Source organism: Mastigoproctus giganteus, chromosome 3 (genome assembly GCF_048544385.1).
Source record: "Mastigoproctus giganteus isolate SK-2022 chromosome 3, ASM4854438v1, whole genome shotgun sequence".
NCBI classification, from domain to species: domain Eukaryota; kingdom Metazoa; phylum Arthropoda; class Arachnida; order Uropygi; family Thelyphonidae; genus Mastigoproctus; species Mastigoproctus giganteus.
Genome location: NC_143577.1, coordinates 246353316 through 246373057, shown reverse-complemented (window position 1 = coordinate 246373057; position 19742 = coordinate 246353316). Strand labels below are relative to the sequence as shown.

At 38.7% G+C, this 19742-nt stretch overlaps 1 protein-coding gene across 1 annotated transcript in view; it reads left to right on the top strand.

The window, feature by feature from the left end:
• The window catches only part of Nf1 (neurofibromin 1), a 1111953-nt gene that overhangs the window by 562010 nt on the left and 530201 nt on the right, over positions 1–19742 (top strand). Inside the window, exon 24 of the mRNA XM_090369763.1 lies at positions 11834–12166. Within this exon, the coding sequence (XP_090225889.1) occupies positions 11834–12166 (333 nt within the window). The remainder of the gene's footprint in view (positions 1–11833; positions 12167–19742) is intronic.

Genomic DNA, 19742 nt, shown 5'->3' with positions numbered 1-19742 from the left:
CCTTAATGCTACACTGCTCCAATTTGTATGGTAGTCTTCTGTTTGCAATGATATCAAAAGCTATCCTGAAATCCAAGTATATGATATCAAAATAATTTTTGCATCCGGTTCCGCCGACCGGGCTAGCCAGGTGGGTAAAGTGCCTGCCTAGCAACCCAAAGGTCGCGGGTTCGAATCCCACCTCGGGCTTGGATCAAAGTACTGCAAAAACCTTGGGAGGTGCATTATGGCCACAGAAGCTGATGCGCCAAAAACTACAAAAAAAAAAAAAAAAAAGTATCTGGTTCCTTTGTGACCATGTCTTAGTATCTAATCAAATTGGTCAGACAAGACTTCCCTTAACAAACCCAAGCTGAGTCTGAATTATTGCTGCAGGCTGGTCTAGATGATCCTGCAATGCTTCTTTAACCACTGACCCCATTATTTTCCCTGAAACAGAAGTCAAACTGACAGGTGTGTGATTACTTGTTATCCTTTGATCCCCCATTGAGAATTGGAGGTAAATTTGTACATCTCCCGTCCATGGGGACTTCCCATGAGTCCAAGGATGCTCTCATAATTATTTCTAAGAGTTTGCTTACTTCCTTTGCTGTGTCCTTTAATATAACTGGATCCCTTCCGCCCTAGGTGCCTTTCTTATGTTTAACTTCAACAGTTTAATTTCTTCTCCATTTTGCTCTCAGTTAATACAAAATCATTTAACTTCCTGTTAGAGTTTGATAAACATGGCCTTCTCCTCCTTGAAAATTCCTGTATATCATTGATAAGATCCCATGAGCTGCTCTGGCTGCCTATCTGCACTGCTCAGAAAATATCATATATGGCTGGACAATCTCTTCCAGGGCCTCTTCATTCTCTACTAACCTAAGTGTAGTACCACACAGTTGGTAGATTACTCTGGGGTTACTGCTACCCATATGCAGTACTTTGCATTTGCCACCTCTCAGCCCATCTGCCCAACTTATCTAGATACTGTTGCAGTACCGTGCTGTCATTACTGTCATTAACAACCCTGCCAACCTTTGTATTGTCCACAAAGTTGGATGTTAAGCCTGATATACCTTCATCAATATCATTGATAAATATAAAAAACACCGAGTCCAACACTGCACTCTGGGGAACTCCACTAATAACACTAATAACATTTATCCAACAAGAGCAGTGTCCATTGATTACCATTCTCGGTCATCTCCCACTCAACCATCCCTTTATCCATTGTAGCAACTTATCCTTAATGCCATACCTCTCCAATTTGTACAGCAGTCTTCCATGTGCAATAGTATCAAAAGCTTTCCTGAAATCCAAGTATATGTTATGAAAGTTATTTTTTGCATTCAGTTCCTTTGTGACCACATTTTAGTATCCAATCAAATTAGTGAGCTAAGACTTCCCCTTAACAAACACATGCTGTGTCTGAACTATAACTGCAGCCTTGTCTAGATGATCTTGCAATGCTTCTTTAACCAGTGACTCCAAAAGATTTCCCGAATAGAAGTTAAACTAACAAGTCTGTAATTACTTGTCACCATTTGCACCCCCCCCCCCCTTGTGAATTGGGGATACATTTGCACGTCTCCAATCTGTGGGTTCCTTCCCAGAATTCAGGGATACTCATTATTTTGGCCAGCGATTTGGTTACATTTTTGCTGCCTTCTTTAATATAACTGGATATATGGCCTTGCTGCCCTTGCACCTTAAAGCCCATAAACAATAATATAACTGGATAGATCCCATCCACTCCAGGTGCATTTCTTGTGTTTAACTTCAACATTTCTCCTCCACTTTCTTCTCAGTTATTACCAAATCCTTTAGCTCCTTGTTAGAGTTTGTTAAACATTTGGCATTGCCCTCCCTAAATAACTTCTCATTTGTTAATGTAGATGCAAAATACTCATTCAGTTTGTCATTTACCTTAGCACTATCATCAACAATCAAACCATTGATATCAAGGGGACCAATCTGATTCATCACCTTTCTTCTAGAGTTTACATAAGTAAAGAAGTCTTTACTGTTTTTTCTTATCATCCTTTTCCAAAAGATTTCTCATAGTCTATCTTCACTTGACTAGCCTACTTTGGGATGTGATTACAGGCTAGCTTATATCTACCCTAAGCTTCTTTGCCACCTGATTTTTCTTCTTTGCCATGAGTCTCATTAGTTCATATGAGGCCTAAACCTCGAACAGTATCTCTTAGATGGTATGAAAAGCCTAGTAGCTTCCAAGATTAAATCCTTGAAAGCTTCCCATTTAGAATTTGCTGTTGGTCTCACTGTATAGAATTAAAAATTGTCTGAGACCACCGTAGTCACCTATACGAGAGAAAAAACCTTCCCTTTACCCTTGATGGTAGTTACATCTTTATGTAAATCTCACATCATTACACCGTGATCACTGCCACTTAACGATTACTCATGCATTAAGAATTTGCAAATAATTGCAAATTCTTAATGCATGAGTAATCTCTACTGATAATCAGATCAAATGTGTGGCCTCTCGAACATGCTGCTGTAGAAAACAATCATCCAATAAATCCCCAAAAGTCTTCCTAGTATGTGAGGACCAACCCATAAGTTCTAGTCAATATCTTTTGAAGTTAACCCCCCCCCCCCATTAGAAGATATTCTGTATAGTGGCTCACTCTATTTCTCTGTACAATTGTTCATTGTACTCATCAGAGTCATTAGGCCTATAACACACTCCTTCTCTCATTTTTGTTTTTCCAGTGCTTTTTTGACACAAAACTAACTCAGCATTGCACTGTCCGTCCATGTCAACTGGATTCATTACCTTAGATATTGTGTTTCTTAACTAACAGCATAACACTTCTCCACTTCCTATTGTGTCTGTCTTATCTGTATACATTGTACTCCCCAAAATCGAATTCTGCGTTACTTACATCTGTGTGACACCACGTCTCTGATATCCCTATATCTATCTTTGTTGTCTTCACCAGCACTTCAAATTCATCAAGTTTATTTAGTGTACTCGTATTTGTAAAATTTAAGAGACATTTACCTCGACGTAGTACATAGAACACATTCGTATGATATTCTCCAGAAATTAAACCGGGGGGAAAAAAACAAAAAAAAAAAAACTGAAAAACTTACATTAGAGTAACAAAATATTTAAAAAATAATTAAAAATCAATTTTTAATTATTTTGCAAAACGATTTTCCTTCCTTTATAGGAAGGAAAACTGTTTTGCAATATTTTCGTTAATTGTGTTTTATTGTGTTAAATTGAATTTTAATTATTTTAAAAATTTTTTTAATTTTTTGTTACCCTAATGTAAATTTTTCAATTTTTTTTCGGCTTAATTTCTGGAGAGTATCATATGGAAGTGTTCTACGTACTATATTGAGGTAAACGTCTCCTATTGTTTTACAAATATTGATATCAATGTAGAAGGTATTGGGCATTACAGCTCTGTTTCATACCATTGCATGTACACCAAATATTCCTATATTTGGTGTACATGCAAATATACACTGAGTTGACAGAAATCATGGAACACCTACCTAGATGAGCAAAGAAGGTTACTTCTTGAGATGGAGTCTACTCCTGACATAGATCCAGCGAGCATTGCTGAAATTATTATTATTAGCCATATGGTGCAAGGAAGCCTGAGGCTTATGCTGCACGAGCCAAAAAAAAATTTCTGAATTACCCTGAGAGAAAGAGAGAGACAGACAGAAGTAGAAGGGAATCACCAAGAAAGAGAAGAATGATGATATCCAGCTCAGGACCCTGGGTGTGCCAAGCCCATACTCACAAGATGTGAGCCTAATGACAACGAAGGATTTAGAACACTAGATTGGCTTACTTGATACAGTAGTGGCAGGCTTTGAGAGGATTGACGGCAATTTTGAAAGAAGTTCTACAGTGGATAAAATACTATCAAAAAATTCGGTAATAGCATGCTACAGAGAAATCCTTTGTGAAAGGAAGCGTCAGTCAATGAAGCAAACTTATTTGTAAGTGCCAAACCCACCTAACCTTCAACAGCAAGTAGCCCTACCATTTAACAATCATCAACATTAAGGAAAGACTCTCCACCAGCAAAGAGAATAAGATTTGTTGAAGGCTCAGATAATGAATCCACTATCTCCTTCAGCCTTACTTCCATAATTACTACTTCTAAAATGTTCATTCGTCAGTCATCGTAAGCAAAGGATGAAAATATTTTAAGGTTAGCAGTACAGTACTGTAGCATTTATTTTAACTTTTGCATCATTTTTTAGGCCTCGCGCTATTGCACACTTAATAAGTGATAGTATAAATATGTTTTTAGGCTTTTATATGCACTGGCAAGTGAAAAAAAGGCCGTGATTCACTTAACTGCGGTGGTATGGAACCTAACCTGCCATATTAGTGAGGTATGCCTGTACTCTATATTCTGTCTACCTTCAGCTCTGTTCGGCACACTGAGTTAAATACTCTCATTGCCATTCATATAGATTGTTTGAAGTGGAATCATATGGGATCTATTGTTGTCTTTCTAGACACCTGCTATATCCAAGCCGATTCTCTCTAAATGCAACATATAGAGCTGCATATACTATAGAGTTAAACTTAAGATCACATAAGAACTTGCCAATATTGATGGCTTATTACTAATACACTGACTCTTTGAGTGTATTAACGTAGAACAAATGAATTATATTTCTTATCCAGTCCTATACCTTGTTCAGCAGATGATTCAATTCTGTTGGATTTGATGCATGCTTCTTCTGGATCTCCAGCCATATTGAGATTAGCAGAAGTGATTTGGTCATTCTGCAGACAAATCAACAGTTCCAATAAATAATCTTGGCCTGTCAGTCTCCTATATGCAGGAAAATAATATGTAATAAGATGTTTTTTTTTTTTTTTTTTATGTGAACCCCAAACAGGAGAGGTATTAGAACCTATAGTACTTAGTACCGTGCTTGGGTTGGAGGTTGAGAAGACGAAAGAAGATATTTGTTGACATTGCACTTGAACTTCTGTAGATTGTAATTTTCAGGAAATACGTATGAAGGAAGGTTGTTCCAGAAAACAGCAGTTGAATGAATAAATGAGGAAGATGAAAAGTTGGTTCTGTGGGTTTGAAGTTGGACAGTAAATGGATGTTGGCTGGTGGCGGCACGTGTTCGGACTGTTTTGAAAGAGAGAGCAGGAATTATAGAAGCCAATTCAGAAGAACAGTGCCCATGGAAATATCTGTAGAAGAGGCATGCAGCAGAAACAGTACGTCTATGAGAAAGCGAGTGGAGAGACTCTGTTAGAGATGAATCATTAATTAACATAACTGCCCTCTTCTGAATGGAATCAAGAAGCCTGAGAGAGGTTTTGGGGGCACCACCCCAAATGTGGGAACAATATTCCATGGCAGGGTGGTTTATAGAGAGTGAGCAGCTGTTTGGAAGAAAAGTAACGCCGAGAGCGAAAGAGAAAACCAAGTTTTTTAGATGCAGAGGAAGCAATATTTGTAATGTGCTTGTGCCAAGAGAGAGAGAGATTAGAAGTCAGGGTAATCCCCAAAAGAGATATATCCTTTTGCCTAGAAATTGGAGTGTCATTAAAGATAACCATAGGAGCAGAAGAATCCTTTTTCCGAGATATAAGACAAGACTGAGTTTTAGAAGGGTTGAAATCAACTAAGTTGTCTTTGCCCCACTGGAGAATTACCTGAAGATCGGCATTTAAGGAATTGGTAGCAGATTTTTGAGAAGTTGAAGCTGATTGAGCAGGGCAAGGTTTCTCAAAATGGAAAGTTGAATGCAATGTGCTATCATCGGCAAAACTATGGATAGGATTTCCAGTCAATGGAAGAAGGTCATTGATATACAAGAGGAAAAGAGTGGGTGAAAGAACTGAACCTTGGGGGACACCGGCATTAGTGGAGAAGTTAGAAGACAGAGAGCCATCTACCATCACCCTCAGTGAGCGATCAGAGATAAAACTGGATAACTAAAAACAGTTGGCAAACCATAAGATGGAAGCTTGTTTAGAAGACCTTTATGCCAAACACGATCGAAAGCCTTTGAGATGTCAAGAGCAACTACTTGTGTTTCACCGAACCTTTCCATTGAAGTAGTCCATAAATGGGTAACATAAGCCAGAATATCACCAGTGGATCGACACTGACGGAATCCATACTGGCGATCGTTGATCAGACGGAAGGTTTCTAGGTAGTTTAAGAGTTGGCGGTTAATTGATTTCTCCATTACTTTAGAAAGAGTAGAAGTAATTGCAGTGGGATGATAATTGGATGGGAGGGATTTGTCACCCTTTTTAGGAACTGGCTGGATATGAGCAAATTTCCAAGCAGAAGGAAAAACACCTTTGGAATAAGAAAGTGAAAAAAGGCGGCAAAGAATAGGAGTAAGTTCAGGAGCACAGATTTTGAGAACAAGTGGAGAAATACCATCAGGACCTGGAGCTTTCTTAGTATCAAGATTCATTAAAATCCTTCTGATATCCTTTTGACGGAAGACCATAGGAGGCATTGAATGGACCGTGTTGGGAATGGTGGGAGGTGTTTTACCAAGTTCATTAATACATGAGCTGGAAGAAAAATGGGATGCTAGCAGGTCAGCTTTATCCTTGGCTGAAGTGACAACAGAACCATCTGGTTTGGACAGAGGTGGAAGCAGAGATGGGCAAAAGTTGCGGCCAATAGCTTTGGCAAGAGACCAGAATGCTCGGCTACCATTAGGGCAAGAAGCAAGTTTTCTACTCTTAGCCTGTTCAAACTCTAGTTTGGACTGATTAATAACTGCTTTACAATTGTTACGAGCTTTGGTGTAGGCAGAAAATGAAACTGAAGAATTAGAAACAAGCCAATTACGATATGCAACATTCTTCTCTTGAACAGCCTTAGCACATTTATTGGAAAACCAAGGTTTAGATAAAGGACGAGATTTTAAAGTGGAGTGTGGGATAAAGGATTCCATTCCTGCAAGAATAATTTCACTGACACGATCTGAGCAAACGTTGACATCAGGAGTTTTGAAACAGTAATCCGACCAAGGAAAAGAAGAAAAGAAGTCTCGCAGGTCATCCCATTTTGCATTGCATTCTTGTAATGCCAAACAACACGAGGTTGGGAATAGCCATGAGATAACGGTTCCATTGGGGAAGAGACAATCACCAAGTTGTGATCTGAAGTGCCTAAAGGACCTCTCACTTCGACCGTGTACTTAGAAGGGTTGTTTGTGAGAAAAAGATCAAGCGTATTGGCTGTATGATTCGGATTGTCCGGTATTCTTGTAGGTAAATGAACAATCTGTGCTAGGTCATTAGTAATTGCAAAAGCCTCAGCATCTCGACCTGCTGTGTCGGTGTGACTAGAAAACGGAAGCCAGCTGGAGTTGTGAACATTAAAATCACCAAGGAAAATTACCTCACTGTTAGGAAAGTTGGACTGGAGAAAGTCAAGTTGCAACGAGAGGAAGTCAAAGAGCTCCAAGTGATTAGTGGAGTTGGGAGAACGGTAGAGACAACAGATGAATTTGACACAATGAGGTAGAGAGATTTTAAGCCAGAGAAGATCAAAGAGAGGAGATTCCAAATTGCCAAGTCTCTGACAGGGAATATCAGAACGGACATATGCACAAGTAGCACCTTTGAGGCGAAAGGAATCATACAGCGAATAATTTGGGCATCTGAGATGAGCAGTAGTTGAATCAACCGATAACTGAGATTCTGTCAGACAAAGTACATGGGGTTTGGCAGACTGCAAGTGGAAATGGACATCGTTGAGATTAGAATTGAGACCACGTATATTTGTGAAATGAATTAGGAAGTCCTTGGGAGGTTTAGATCTTTTCGCAGATAAGCTTGTTCTATTAGTTTGACAATTCATGGTGTATTCAATAGTAAGAAAAAGTGGGTGGGACATGCTGTATGAAGTAATGAAATTTTTGGATATGGCGTACATGTGGTAAGAATATACCCAGATCCTTGACATAACGTGGCCTCGACAATGCTCCCCGCATACACACTACTCGGACTCCCTCCAGTCACTATCTGGCAGAGTAGAGGTAGCAAGATTATACACTAGCTGATCCGGAAGCCTCCTACAGAGTTACCAATAGGTTCGGTCCGGTGTACTAACTAGCGGCCGGCCTGCGAAAACCGTTTTAGAGCTGTACCCTCGAAATGTAAGGAATATTGGATCTTGCCACGACGTTCATCATAACCTCAAAAGTCATCAATCATACTGCATGATGGAAGAGATAGGGAAGGGTTGACCGGAACTTAGCTCTAGAGACTAAACATGAGTTCCACCACTTCAAGCCTCCAATAAGCAAAGTGGTGGTATTTCACCGGTTGATGAGAGTCATCTACCACCTAGTACTGCCTGGTAACGTAGAGGGGCGGCATTCCTCCATGTGGTGTGGGCGCCACACCTCGACCCCTGCTTACATTGGTTCACACCTGGGTGGTCACCCACCATGTGCTGTGCATGGAGGTTATACCCAGGATTACTAACAGTCCCACCATCGTGAAGGTGCAAGCAGAGGATTTGGCTATCACAGACCGTCCGGACTTCGCCGAAATTGGGTCCACTTGACTTGAGTGTCACCCGAATATCAGTTCCATCAGTGTTTTAGACTCCCAGGTAGCAAGTACAGCTTGTCTGGCATATCTGAGAGAATGTCTGTGACAACCTCAAAGGACCATTGTACTCATGGCAAGATTTGTGGCATAAGCAAGTTACAGACTATATCAGATTAAGCCTGTGATCAAAACAACACTTCCTTTCTGCCGTGAACTGACACCTCTCTTATTTTTGAGTCCCATGACACCATTTTTTATTGCACAACTTATTTCACTTGACTGTGGTAACTTTACCAATAAATGAAATATATATATATATTCTTCATTTACCCATCTAACTGAGCCTTATACACTCAATCAGATTTTATCAACCAACAACTGTGTCAGCTCTTTATTTTGTGCAAATTGTTAACTTGTATAATTGTATATAATACAGAGCATTTGTTTTTAGTCCTTACACTGCCTTTTTCTTTATATATTTTTTATGTGGCAGGTAACTTTTTAAAATTTTCTAAAATCATTTTATACTTTATATGAACTGATCTGTACATAGTGTAACCTTAGTTTCAAATTTGCCATTAAAATCCAAATAAACAACTCTTTCCCAGCTCTTGTTATTAAGAGGGAAAGGGGAGTTATATCTGAGTTTATTGCTTCATGGGATTTTTAAAAAATATGATATAAGTATGAAAATATTTAAACACTCATATGTTCAAAAAATGTATGTGATATTATTGAATTGATGGGACCAGAAGAAAAGAATATTTATAAGTGGAGTTTTATAAGCAGGAATTATCATAGGAGTTTACTGTATTTATTGTTCAAATTAGTTGCTTAGGCATGCACTTATGCTGCATACTATAAGCAAGTGCATTGTGTGACCTCATATTGACACTGTCATGCCATTAGTAGAGCATTAGCCAAGTTCCTATTGTTATAAACAGTTGGCATGGTGTGTCGGCTTTACAACATGATACACACAAATATTTATATTTATGTATTAATACTTTAAATTCTTGTCAACACAGGTCAACAAATATTTTTCATATGGAAAAAAAATATATATATGTGAAATAGATTTTTGAACGCTGATTCCAAATCTTTTTTTCCCCCTATCTAGTATGTCTAGTTTTCGTGATGAGACCAATTATATGAACATGATGAGATTGTTTATACCATTCACAAACTTATTTAGCCAACCTAATATAATGAATTATTATAATTTAATTATTTTAACATAAATAGTTTCAGGTATGATGAAACTATTTATGATAAAATAGTTTATGAAATATTTCTAAATATTTATGAAAAGCAACAATCATGATGATATTTGGAAAATTTTCCAATTATGTTTTGACTATCTGGTAAGAGTCAATTATAAGGTGTGGGCACCACATTAATTGTACCACTTGTTCAAATGGAATACATGACTGGTTCAACAAAAGGGAAAAAAATCAATGCCATTTGCCATACCCATGATATGGAGTAAGCCAAAAGACCATGATGGGGATTGTTACTTTTGTAATGTGAATGTAACTGGATCCTCAGCAAAGAATAACCATGAAATTGTTTGTCTGAACCTGGATTCAGTGATGAGATCAGTAACTACTCCCTTATGATGACACTGCTTCCAGTACCTCTGCATCATGGACTACCTTCTTTAGAAGATGAAATGCAATGGAATGAAGGTGTATTTTGCAGATACTTGCAAACTTCAGCCGATCCTGAGTACATGCCCAATTGAAAGAACATCAAAGCTAGAGCTGTTTACTCAAGGTGAGTTGAATGACTTTATTAGAGATCTGTCCCTTACCTAGCCTTCTGGCAAGGTTATTAAGCTAACCTTGCCAGAAGGCTAAAACAGAAACACTTGATTAAGTTTTGCAGTTCTTCTTAGTTCCATTGTTGAAAAGAAGCCATGTTTTGGCAACATCCTTTCAGCAAACTACCCTCTCTGCTGCTGCAATTACGATATCAATGGATTTTTTAGAGAATTGTCACACATTACATCTAAATGGCACCTCTTCATCAACTCCTCACAGCAAAGTCACTCACCCATTGCCTACTCCGTTCATATAAAGGAGACATACTATAACTTGAAGATACTATTTGAAGAAATTCTATTCAGCATCAATCAGTGGAGTATCTGTAGTGACCCCAAGTCATTAGTATGTTAATGGGCATATAAGAAGGTTCACAAAGTAGTAGCATTTCCTGTGGCTATGGGACAGCCATTCTACTGCAGACATATAAGCACATAGTGTGTACTATGTTCCATTAGTAGATCCACTGAAGATTTGTGAAAGTGATGGGCAAGACACATTTGAGTGGATTTCATTACTTAAGTGAGAAATTTCTAAAGTTCAATGCCAAAACAAAAGTGACCTCAAATCAGAGAGCTGCTGCAGGATGAAAAGCTTTGAAAAATTTCTCAATATAAATAAATAAGATCTTCATTGTAAGGTTCACAGGTACCATGACTTTACAAACCCTTCACTGCACCATGCAGGGGTTAAAAAATTTGTATTAGAATTAAAAGCATAGCAGGCTTTCAAATGACTTTGTGGAAATTGATTTTTATAACCATATGTCTTCTGTATACAAGGATAGAGTTTAGAAACTTTTCAATGGGATATTGTATGTTGCTAAAACTTCATTTCTTGAATATACATTTATACTTATTTCCCGTAAACTGTAGCATGGTGAATGATGAGCAGGGGGTAAAGATTAGATCAACACATTAAATGAATGGAAAATCTCTACAATGGTCTCTGGAATGAATTATGTTGGCAGACTACTGTTAGATGTTATCCTACAAAGGTTCTGACAAAGTATACCAAGGAAATCATATACACAACATTTTTGAATTGCACGCATCTTTTTTTATTATATTTTAACTACATTTGTGAAGTGTGTTGATATCGTCTTGTGCTTTCTAATGAAATGGTCTTAACCTTTACTGATTTATTTGCAGTCATATTTCAAAAACTATGCCTGCTATTTAAAAAAAAAAAAAAAAACCAAGAACATATTTCAAATCAGCATGCAAAACTGATTTAGAATAATGTGTTTACATTTTTGCAAAAAAAAAAGTTTCATTTTATTAACCAATGTAATACAATGTATTATATGATGCAAAAGGTTAATTCATTTTAATGAAGATTATTACCACATGCATAATAGTACAATAGTACATAATGTAGATTATTAACACATTCATTTTACGTGCTATTATTTTATCATATAGAATTACTGTTATCAATTTATTTTTCATTATTTTATCAGGTATGTAAGGCATCTTGATACAACTGTGCATGCCATTCACATCAAGACTAAGCTTTGTCAGTTGGTTGAAGCTATGATGGCTCGTCGTGATGATCTTGCCTTTCGTCAGGAAATGAAATTTCGTAACAAGATGGTGGAATATCTTACTGACTGGGTAATGGGTAACAGTCATCAGATTGCACCTCCTGGTTCTGGAGATGTGACTGCACTTACAAGAGACTTGGATCAGGCATGTATGCAAGCTGTAGCAGCACTATTAAGGGGTCTCCCTCTTCAACCAGAGGAAAGTGACAGAGGAGATTTGATGGAGGCAAAATCACAGCTATTTCTCAAGTAAGCATGTATTATGTATGTGCTGACTTTGAACTAATGTACCATTCTTTCCCCACCTCTCATCCGCTCTTGCATAATTTTAATATTATGATTTCCAAGAACGTTCTCCCTACTTACTTTGATTAACTATTTTAACTATTAACATTGAATATTCTCATTTGATTCTAAACTTTTTTTTATCTGTCATCATGAACAATTTAGAGCCACCCTGAAATCTTATCAAAATAGGATTTGGTTTTCAAGTTCTGAGAAGATTAGAATTATGATGTTTAATTTTATTCTTAATATTTATGCTTATTCTTGTGCTTAAGAAGCTAGGAAACACACACACACACACACACACACACACATACACACACACCCTTTGTTAATAGATAATAGGTTACTAAGAAAACCATATCAAAGCTTCTAGTTACAAGTATGCTAAAAGCTTTAGCTGAGTTTCTTTTGAAATAACTTACCTCGATGATTCAATTTGGTTTAATAGTTGTAACATACATGTAATAGTACTATGAAGAAAGTCAGGCTGGCAAAATTAGAAATTGCTCACTAAGAGAAAGCAAAGAATGTAGAAAAGGGAGCTCACATCTGGTGAGTATGGGCTTGGCACACCCAGAGTCCTGAGCTGGATATCATCATCCTTCTTTTTCTTGGTGGTTCCCTTCTACTTTTGACTCTCTCTCTCTCTCTCTCTCTCTCTCTCTCAGGGCAACTTGGGAATTTCCCCCCCCCCCTTGTGCACCATATGGCTATTAATAATAATAATATATGCGAATACACAGAAGAAAAGAGTGAGTTAGATGGACTCTTGTGTAATGAGTGCAGAAAAGTGTTAGATAATCCAGCTGATGTTGCAGATGAATTGGACAAGACTGTACATTGATATTTACAGACAAAAAACCTTTCATAGTATGGAGAAATTGTGTGTTTGAAACTAGAAAGCTGAAGTTAGTGATGTTGAAATATTTATTAGAAAAATATTCAAGTCTAAAGGCATGTAAGGCTCCTAGATTTTATTATGATGATTTCATAATTTTATGGCATATACCCAGTAATTTTGAGAGAGACAGCAAGATAGTGTATTGAATCTCTTAAGGTTAATTATGAGGGAATCACTGGACTTGGATTGGAGAAATACCAATCCAAAATACCCTTGGATTGGAGAAATACCAATGTATTGTTAATGCATAAAGGGGATTCTAAGAGTAAGATGGTAACTATTGACCATTCAGTTATTGTCTGATTTCAGTGGTAGAGAAAACTCAGATGCAATGATCAAGAGTGTAGTAAATGCAGAAATGCTGTGTTTCTTTCAGAATTCCATTTTCATCTATACAAGAATGTAAAGATAGAAATGAAATTCTGAAAGAAACACAGCATTTTGCATAACGATTAGGCAAACTTGATTAGTTATTCTAACAGAGTCACACATGAGCTGGATGTAGGAAATGATTTTTACATTGTTTACTTGGATTTCAGCAAAGAATTCGCATTCTCTTATACTGTACAAGCTGGAACACCTTGGAATCACAGATAAAATCCATAAATGGATTGCACGGTGCAGGGTAGGAGGCAGAGAGTTGTGATGTATAAATTTCAGATTGGGCTATTATGAGAAGTGGGATTCCCCAAGGATTAGTATTGGGACCACTGTTTTGTTTTTGATTTCTTTAATGACGGAAGGGGATAGGATTTCAAAGCAAAAGATTTCAAGATTGGTTAAAGAGTGTAATTAAAGATCACTGCCAATCAAAGCCTCAGGATGATTTAGATAGTCTTCAGGGCTGGTTACAAAAGTTGTGTTTTAATGCAAGATCTTATATTGGAGGAATAGCATCCCCAAAATAATTTGTGGTACACTTTGTGGGATTGAATTAAAAATAGTAAAGGAAGAAATGGATTTGGGAATTATGATACAATCAGACACAAAGTTCTCTGAGCAGTGTAGACTGGCATTAAGGAACGCCTATTGTTCCTATCAATGATTTATTGAAAATTTGCTTCCCGAGATGAGTTAGATCATTATTCTACTTGAAATTACTATTGGGTCATTATTCTGCACTTGAAATGCTGTGTTCAAGTATGGAGAGTGTGCACCTAAAAGAGATATGGACCCAAACACAGGCAGTACATCTTGTTAGCTAATGGATTGGCCTGCCCGTTCCGGCGATCTAAATCCCATTGAACACATATGGGATGCTCTGGGGGACACCTAGCAGCATGCCCACACCCACCAGAAAATGTCCATCAGCTGAAGATGGTGTTGACAGAGGAATGATGATATTACTGCAAGAACTTAACAACATTGGTCTTCTTCTTCTTCTTTGGTCCTTAGCTGGCAGCTGGAGGAGGCGGTTGGCCACGCAACCAGTATGCTGCTGTAGATGCCGCAGGGTTTCGGACTTGCTCTGTGATGTTCTTCCATACCTTACGATCAATGGCGTCAGTCCTGGCCTGGTTAAGGTCGAGACGTCGGCTCTTCAAGTCATTTTCCACTTGCTTGGCCCACGTTTTCCTAGGCGCGGTCCGTTGGATGCTCCATTGGGTGGGTTGTTGTCTCCAAAGGAGTCTGGATGGTATTCTGTTCGTGCCCATTCTACATACGTGGCCAAACCATCTAAGCCTTCGCTTCTGGATTTGGTCGGCAATGGTTGGTTACTGTTGGCATCTGGCGCGGATGGTATCATTAGTGATGTGGTCGCGAAGAGAGATGCCCAAGATCTACCGCAGGCATCGCATTTGGAATACCTCAAGTTTGTTCAAATCTAACTTGAGACAAATCCATGTTTCCGATCCGTAAAGAAGAATGGGCAGAATCAAAGTCCGGAAGAGTCGGATTTTAGTCTTTGTGGAAATGTTGGTCCTCTTCCACAGACACCATTTGAGCGAGGCGAACGCAGTGGCCGTCTGTCCAATTCTGCTGTGGATTTCCATGGTGGATGCAACTTTCTTCTCCTGGACCAGCGACCCAAGGTATTTAAAGTCCTGCACTTGCTCGATCTGGACGCCTTCGAGATAGATGGTGGCTTGCGACCCATCTGTTGTCAGGGCCTTTGTCTTACCAGCATTGATCTTCAAACCGTATGGCCGGGCAATACGGGCAATGTCGTAGAGGATGTCCGTGGCTTCAGCGTCGTTACTGGCAAGGATAGCACTATCATCAGCAAACATCAGGTCAGTCACATAGTGATCCTTGTCATATTGTATTCCCTGTCTGTTTCTGAATGCTTGCCTCATAATGGCGTCGACCACGATGTTGAAAAGCAACGGGGAGGCTACATCCCCTTGGTGGACTCCAGTTTGGATGGTAAATTCCTCAGATAAATCGTTCTGGATGCGCGCACCTGGCTGGTTAAACCGTTGTATGCAGTTTGGAGGAGTGTGATGACTTTTCGAGGTACATGTTCAACCTCTAGTAGTTTCCATAAGGCAGGCCGGTGGACACAGTCGAAAGCAGACTTAAAGTCAATGAAAACAATGACGGTTCGCTGTCCACACCGGATCCTCTCCTCCATCAGCTGACGAATGGCAAAGATTTGATCACAGCATCCTCGCCCGGGTCTAAATCCTGCCTGTTCTTCTCGACTGGTTTGCTCGCGATGTTTTTGCAGTCTTGACTGGATGATCTTCATAAAGACCTTTCCGATGATGGAAAGGAGGCTGATGCCACGGTAGTTCTTGCAGTCCCGGTTATCACCTTTCTTGTGGATCGGTACGATAATGGCTTTCCTCCATGTTAGCGGAATTTGTTCAGTGCACCAGATGGTTTTGAGGAGCGAGTGTAGTCGGTGAAGCAGTACATCTCCCCCGGCTTTGATCGCTTCTGTGGTGACTTGGTGCCCTGCCATTCTTCAGGGATTGTATGGCTGCTTTCACTTCTTCTGCTGTAGGCTCAACATCGACCATGGTGACCTCGGGGGTCAATCGAGAGTGCTGTTGCTGGTGGTCCCTGAGGTGGGTCGTGATTATACAAAGCTTTGAAGAATTCACTCCACCGTTGCAGGCGTTCGGATGGTGATTGCATGAAGGTCCCATCAGCATTCTTGATGTTGTCACTAATCAATTTGGTCTTTCCACTCAGACATCTGAGGGGGCGGTAGAGAGTGCGGTACTCGTTCTTGGATGCCGCCACTTCAAGATCGTCTGCCACTTGGTCTAAGTATGGACAGGCAGTGCAAAGCCTGCATCTACATTAGAGGTGGCCATATCTCCTACTGAGGACCACCTCTTCCCTTTGTTCCATCTTTGGCAGTGATGCATCTGTATCATGTTGCCATTTTTGAATCAAGTCCCTCTGTACCGTTTTGTTTCCATTGTTGTGTGGGTGTTGTTTCCTTCATTATTTCTGTACCTCATAGGTTCCTTTGGTATGCTTTTCCCATATCCAGGCCACTCTATGAGAAGCTACAGGTGAAAACTTGACTGGTCCTTAAATTTTGCACACCAGTGTATTATTGACATTTTTGGACTTTTAATTGTAATTTTTTGATGGCTAAGTCCTTCATAACCCGTAATTTACATTGATTTGTAACTTTAATTATGATTTTAGCATTATCTTTATCCACTTTGTGAAAAAGGCAAATTTTGTGAATTGCCAGTTGCATTTTTGTGATGGCATTATGAAAGCTGTAGTTGTGGAAATAAGCATACGTGTTGGAATTGTTGGAACAGCCATTTTTAATAGAGCCAAATCTAGTATGCCATGCAGCTCTCCTGATGCCTAATCTAGTAGACTATATTATTAACCAGTGGTGATTAGTCACCTCACAGGTGACTATTTTCTTTTCTTTTTTAATTTAGGGGAATTTTTTTTTTTTTTTTATTATTTTTTATTACAGTTCAGCAAAGGGTTAAGAAAGAGTTACACAAACTGTATTGGCAACCTTCTTTCTTGATGCCTGCACACTAGTCTGAATTTCCATATCACTCAAAGAGCTTAACATGTCATATTAAAATCACTTGCTATCATCTGTCATTAAATTTCTTCAATTATGTCCACCTGTCAATCAGTCATTTGGATACATAATCTGATTTGCTGTTCCAATGTGTGACACTAAATTTTACACTGCAGATCTGAGTACATTTTACAACTGCATGATGAATGAGTTAATTTTTGTCTAAAACATAAATTACTTAAATACAAAAAGAATAAGTGTTCAGCACTAATTGATTTTCTCGTATCGTACTTTGTTTTTTTATCCAATGTATCGCCAGTACATAACAGCAGTTTTAAGAGTGAAGTAGATAACTACAGACCAGTTAGTCTGACTACAGTGGTAGTAAAAACCTTTGAGGCAATATTGCAATCCAAGGACATTTAGATAGATATGGAAATCTGGAGGACACACAACATGGCTTTGTTAAGGGAAAATCATGTAAAAATAGCCTACTGAGTTAGTAGGCTATTTTGACACAGTTACTCATGAGCCCGATTTAGGTAACAATTTATTTTGACATAATTTATTTGGATTTTAGCAAAGCATTTGACTTGGTTCTTCGTGAGAGGCTACTGTATAAGCTTGAAAAGGTTGAGATTATTGGTGAGATTCTGGGATGGATTGCTGGGTGGCTAGCTGCAGGGCAGAAAGCAGAGGGTTATGATTAAAGGATATTCTTTACATTGCAGTCACTTCCAGGAGTTGGGTCCCTCAAGGATTGGTTCTTGGACCACTGTTGTTTCTCATTTTCATAAATGACATCAACAAATGGATAGAAGGCGTTATGTCAGAATTTGTGGGTGACAAAAAGATTGGCAGAGTTGTTAATGATCACTGCCAAGCAGCACTCCATCAGGATAATATGAACAGACTTCAAAGATGATCAGAGAAGTGGTAGCTATATTTTTGCTGCTAAATGCAAGAACTCACACTTGGGGAACAGCAACCCACAAATCAATAATTATACACTTGGTAGGGTTGAATTAAAAACGTGGAGGAGGATCTGGGAATTACAGTACTGGTAGATAAGAGGTTTTCTGAATAGTGTAAACAGGCTGCCAGGAAAGCCCATGGTGTCCTGTTGATGATTCATTGAACATTATCCTATAGAGATAGCTAGGCCATAATCCCACTGTATAAGGCAATTGTAATATCACATTTGGAATGCTATATTGAAGTATGGAGACTTCATCTGGAAAAAAAAGATATTGAGCTTCATCGAAGGGTCCAAAGACAGGCAACTCGAATGATGAAATCGGCAGAAGGATGACTGTGTGAGAAAAGACACTAATCATGTAGCTTGCCTGGTTGCCAAGCCTGTAGCTGGCAACCAGGCACCTCAGAAGTGACCTGATTGTGGTTTATAGGGCTCTGAGAGGGATTTAGCAAAATGAATGAAGACAGAATTCTCACTGTTCTAAAGAATTCCAAAACTAGGGGTCATAAATACAAATGACAAAGGTTGAGGTTTAGATTAGATTGTAGGAAGTTTTCTTTTAGCCAGTGAGTTGATTGCTGGAAAAAGTTGCCCTCACAAGTAGTTGAGGCCAACAGTTTGAATAAATTCAAAGGTCAACTGGATAATTACCTATGTGAGGAAGTTACCTATGAAAATTATAGTTACCTATAATTTGTATTTTCTTATCCACTTGTTTTTTGTTTTTTTTTTTTTTTTTTGCCAGTGCAGCAAAAGCTTGAAGCTTCCTTGTATTATTATGACAAATACCATTACTATGATGTTATAAACTTCTATGGAATTTTAAACTCCTCTCCAAATTAGAGTCCATATCCATATCTTCTTGGCTAAGTCTGTTTGCAGGCTTTAAAAACTCAGCTGGTCTTTTCCATGTCAACTTTTTGTGTGTTGTTATCTCTGTATCTTCTGTAAGATTTGAAAATCTTACAAAAAATAAAATATTTTTTATTAAGACTTTGAAAGTTAGTTTTCCTTTGATTCTTGCCATTAATAGGATAAATGGGTAATATATGCAGTTTCAGAAATAAGAATTATTCTGGTAGGAGGTATAAAAATTAAAAGGTAGTAGGAACGAAAACAGAGCCATTAGCTTTACTTCTGTTAAGACAGGGAACTGACACTATGGCAAACCCACCAGGGGGTCCGGCGCTACAAAAACAACTTAAGGTTTATGAGGGGTCACACACCGGAAACGTATTCTGAACAACACACACTAGTTTCTAAAAATAGACGCTATGTCTCCAGTGTCACAATTTGTGGTTTTTTTGAGTGCTATAGAGACAAGCTGTTATGAGACAGCAAGAGTTGTTTTGAAGTATTCGGCCAACGGATGTCAACAGGTTGTAAAGAAAGGGGTATAGAGAAATCACGTGCTACGGGGCAGGCTGAATTAGGCCTTCCAACAAATGAAAAGAAAGAAAAAAATGAAAAAGAAAGAGTGATTGGAAGAAAACACTGTGGGGAGGCGTGGAAAACTCCGGGGCAAATTGTGGGTGGATGGATACGGATACAAGAAGAGGGAGAGGGAAAAGGAAGAGAAGGAGAGAGGATTATTTGAGCGGTGCTAGTGAAAGGGTGAGTCGGGAAGAGTTGCTTGAAAGATGATGAAGAAATAGCCGACGAAAAAAGTCGAAGTGGGGTTATCAGTAATGTAGTGAGTGAG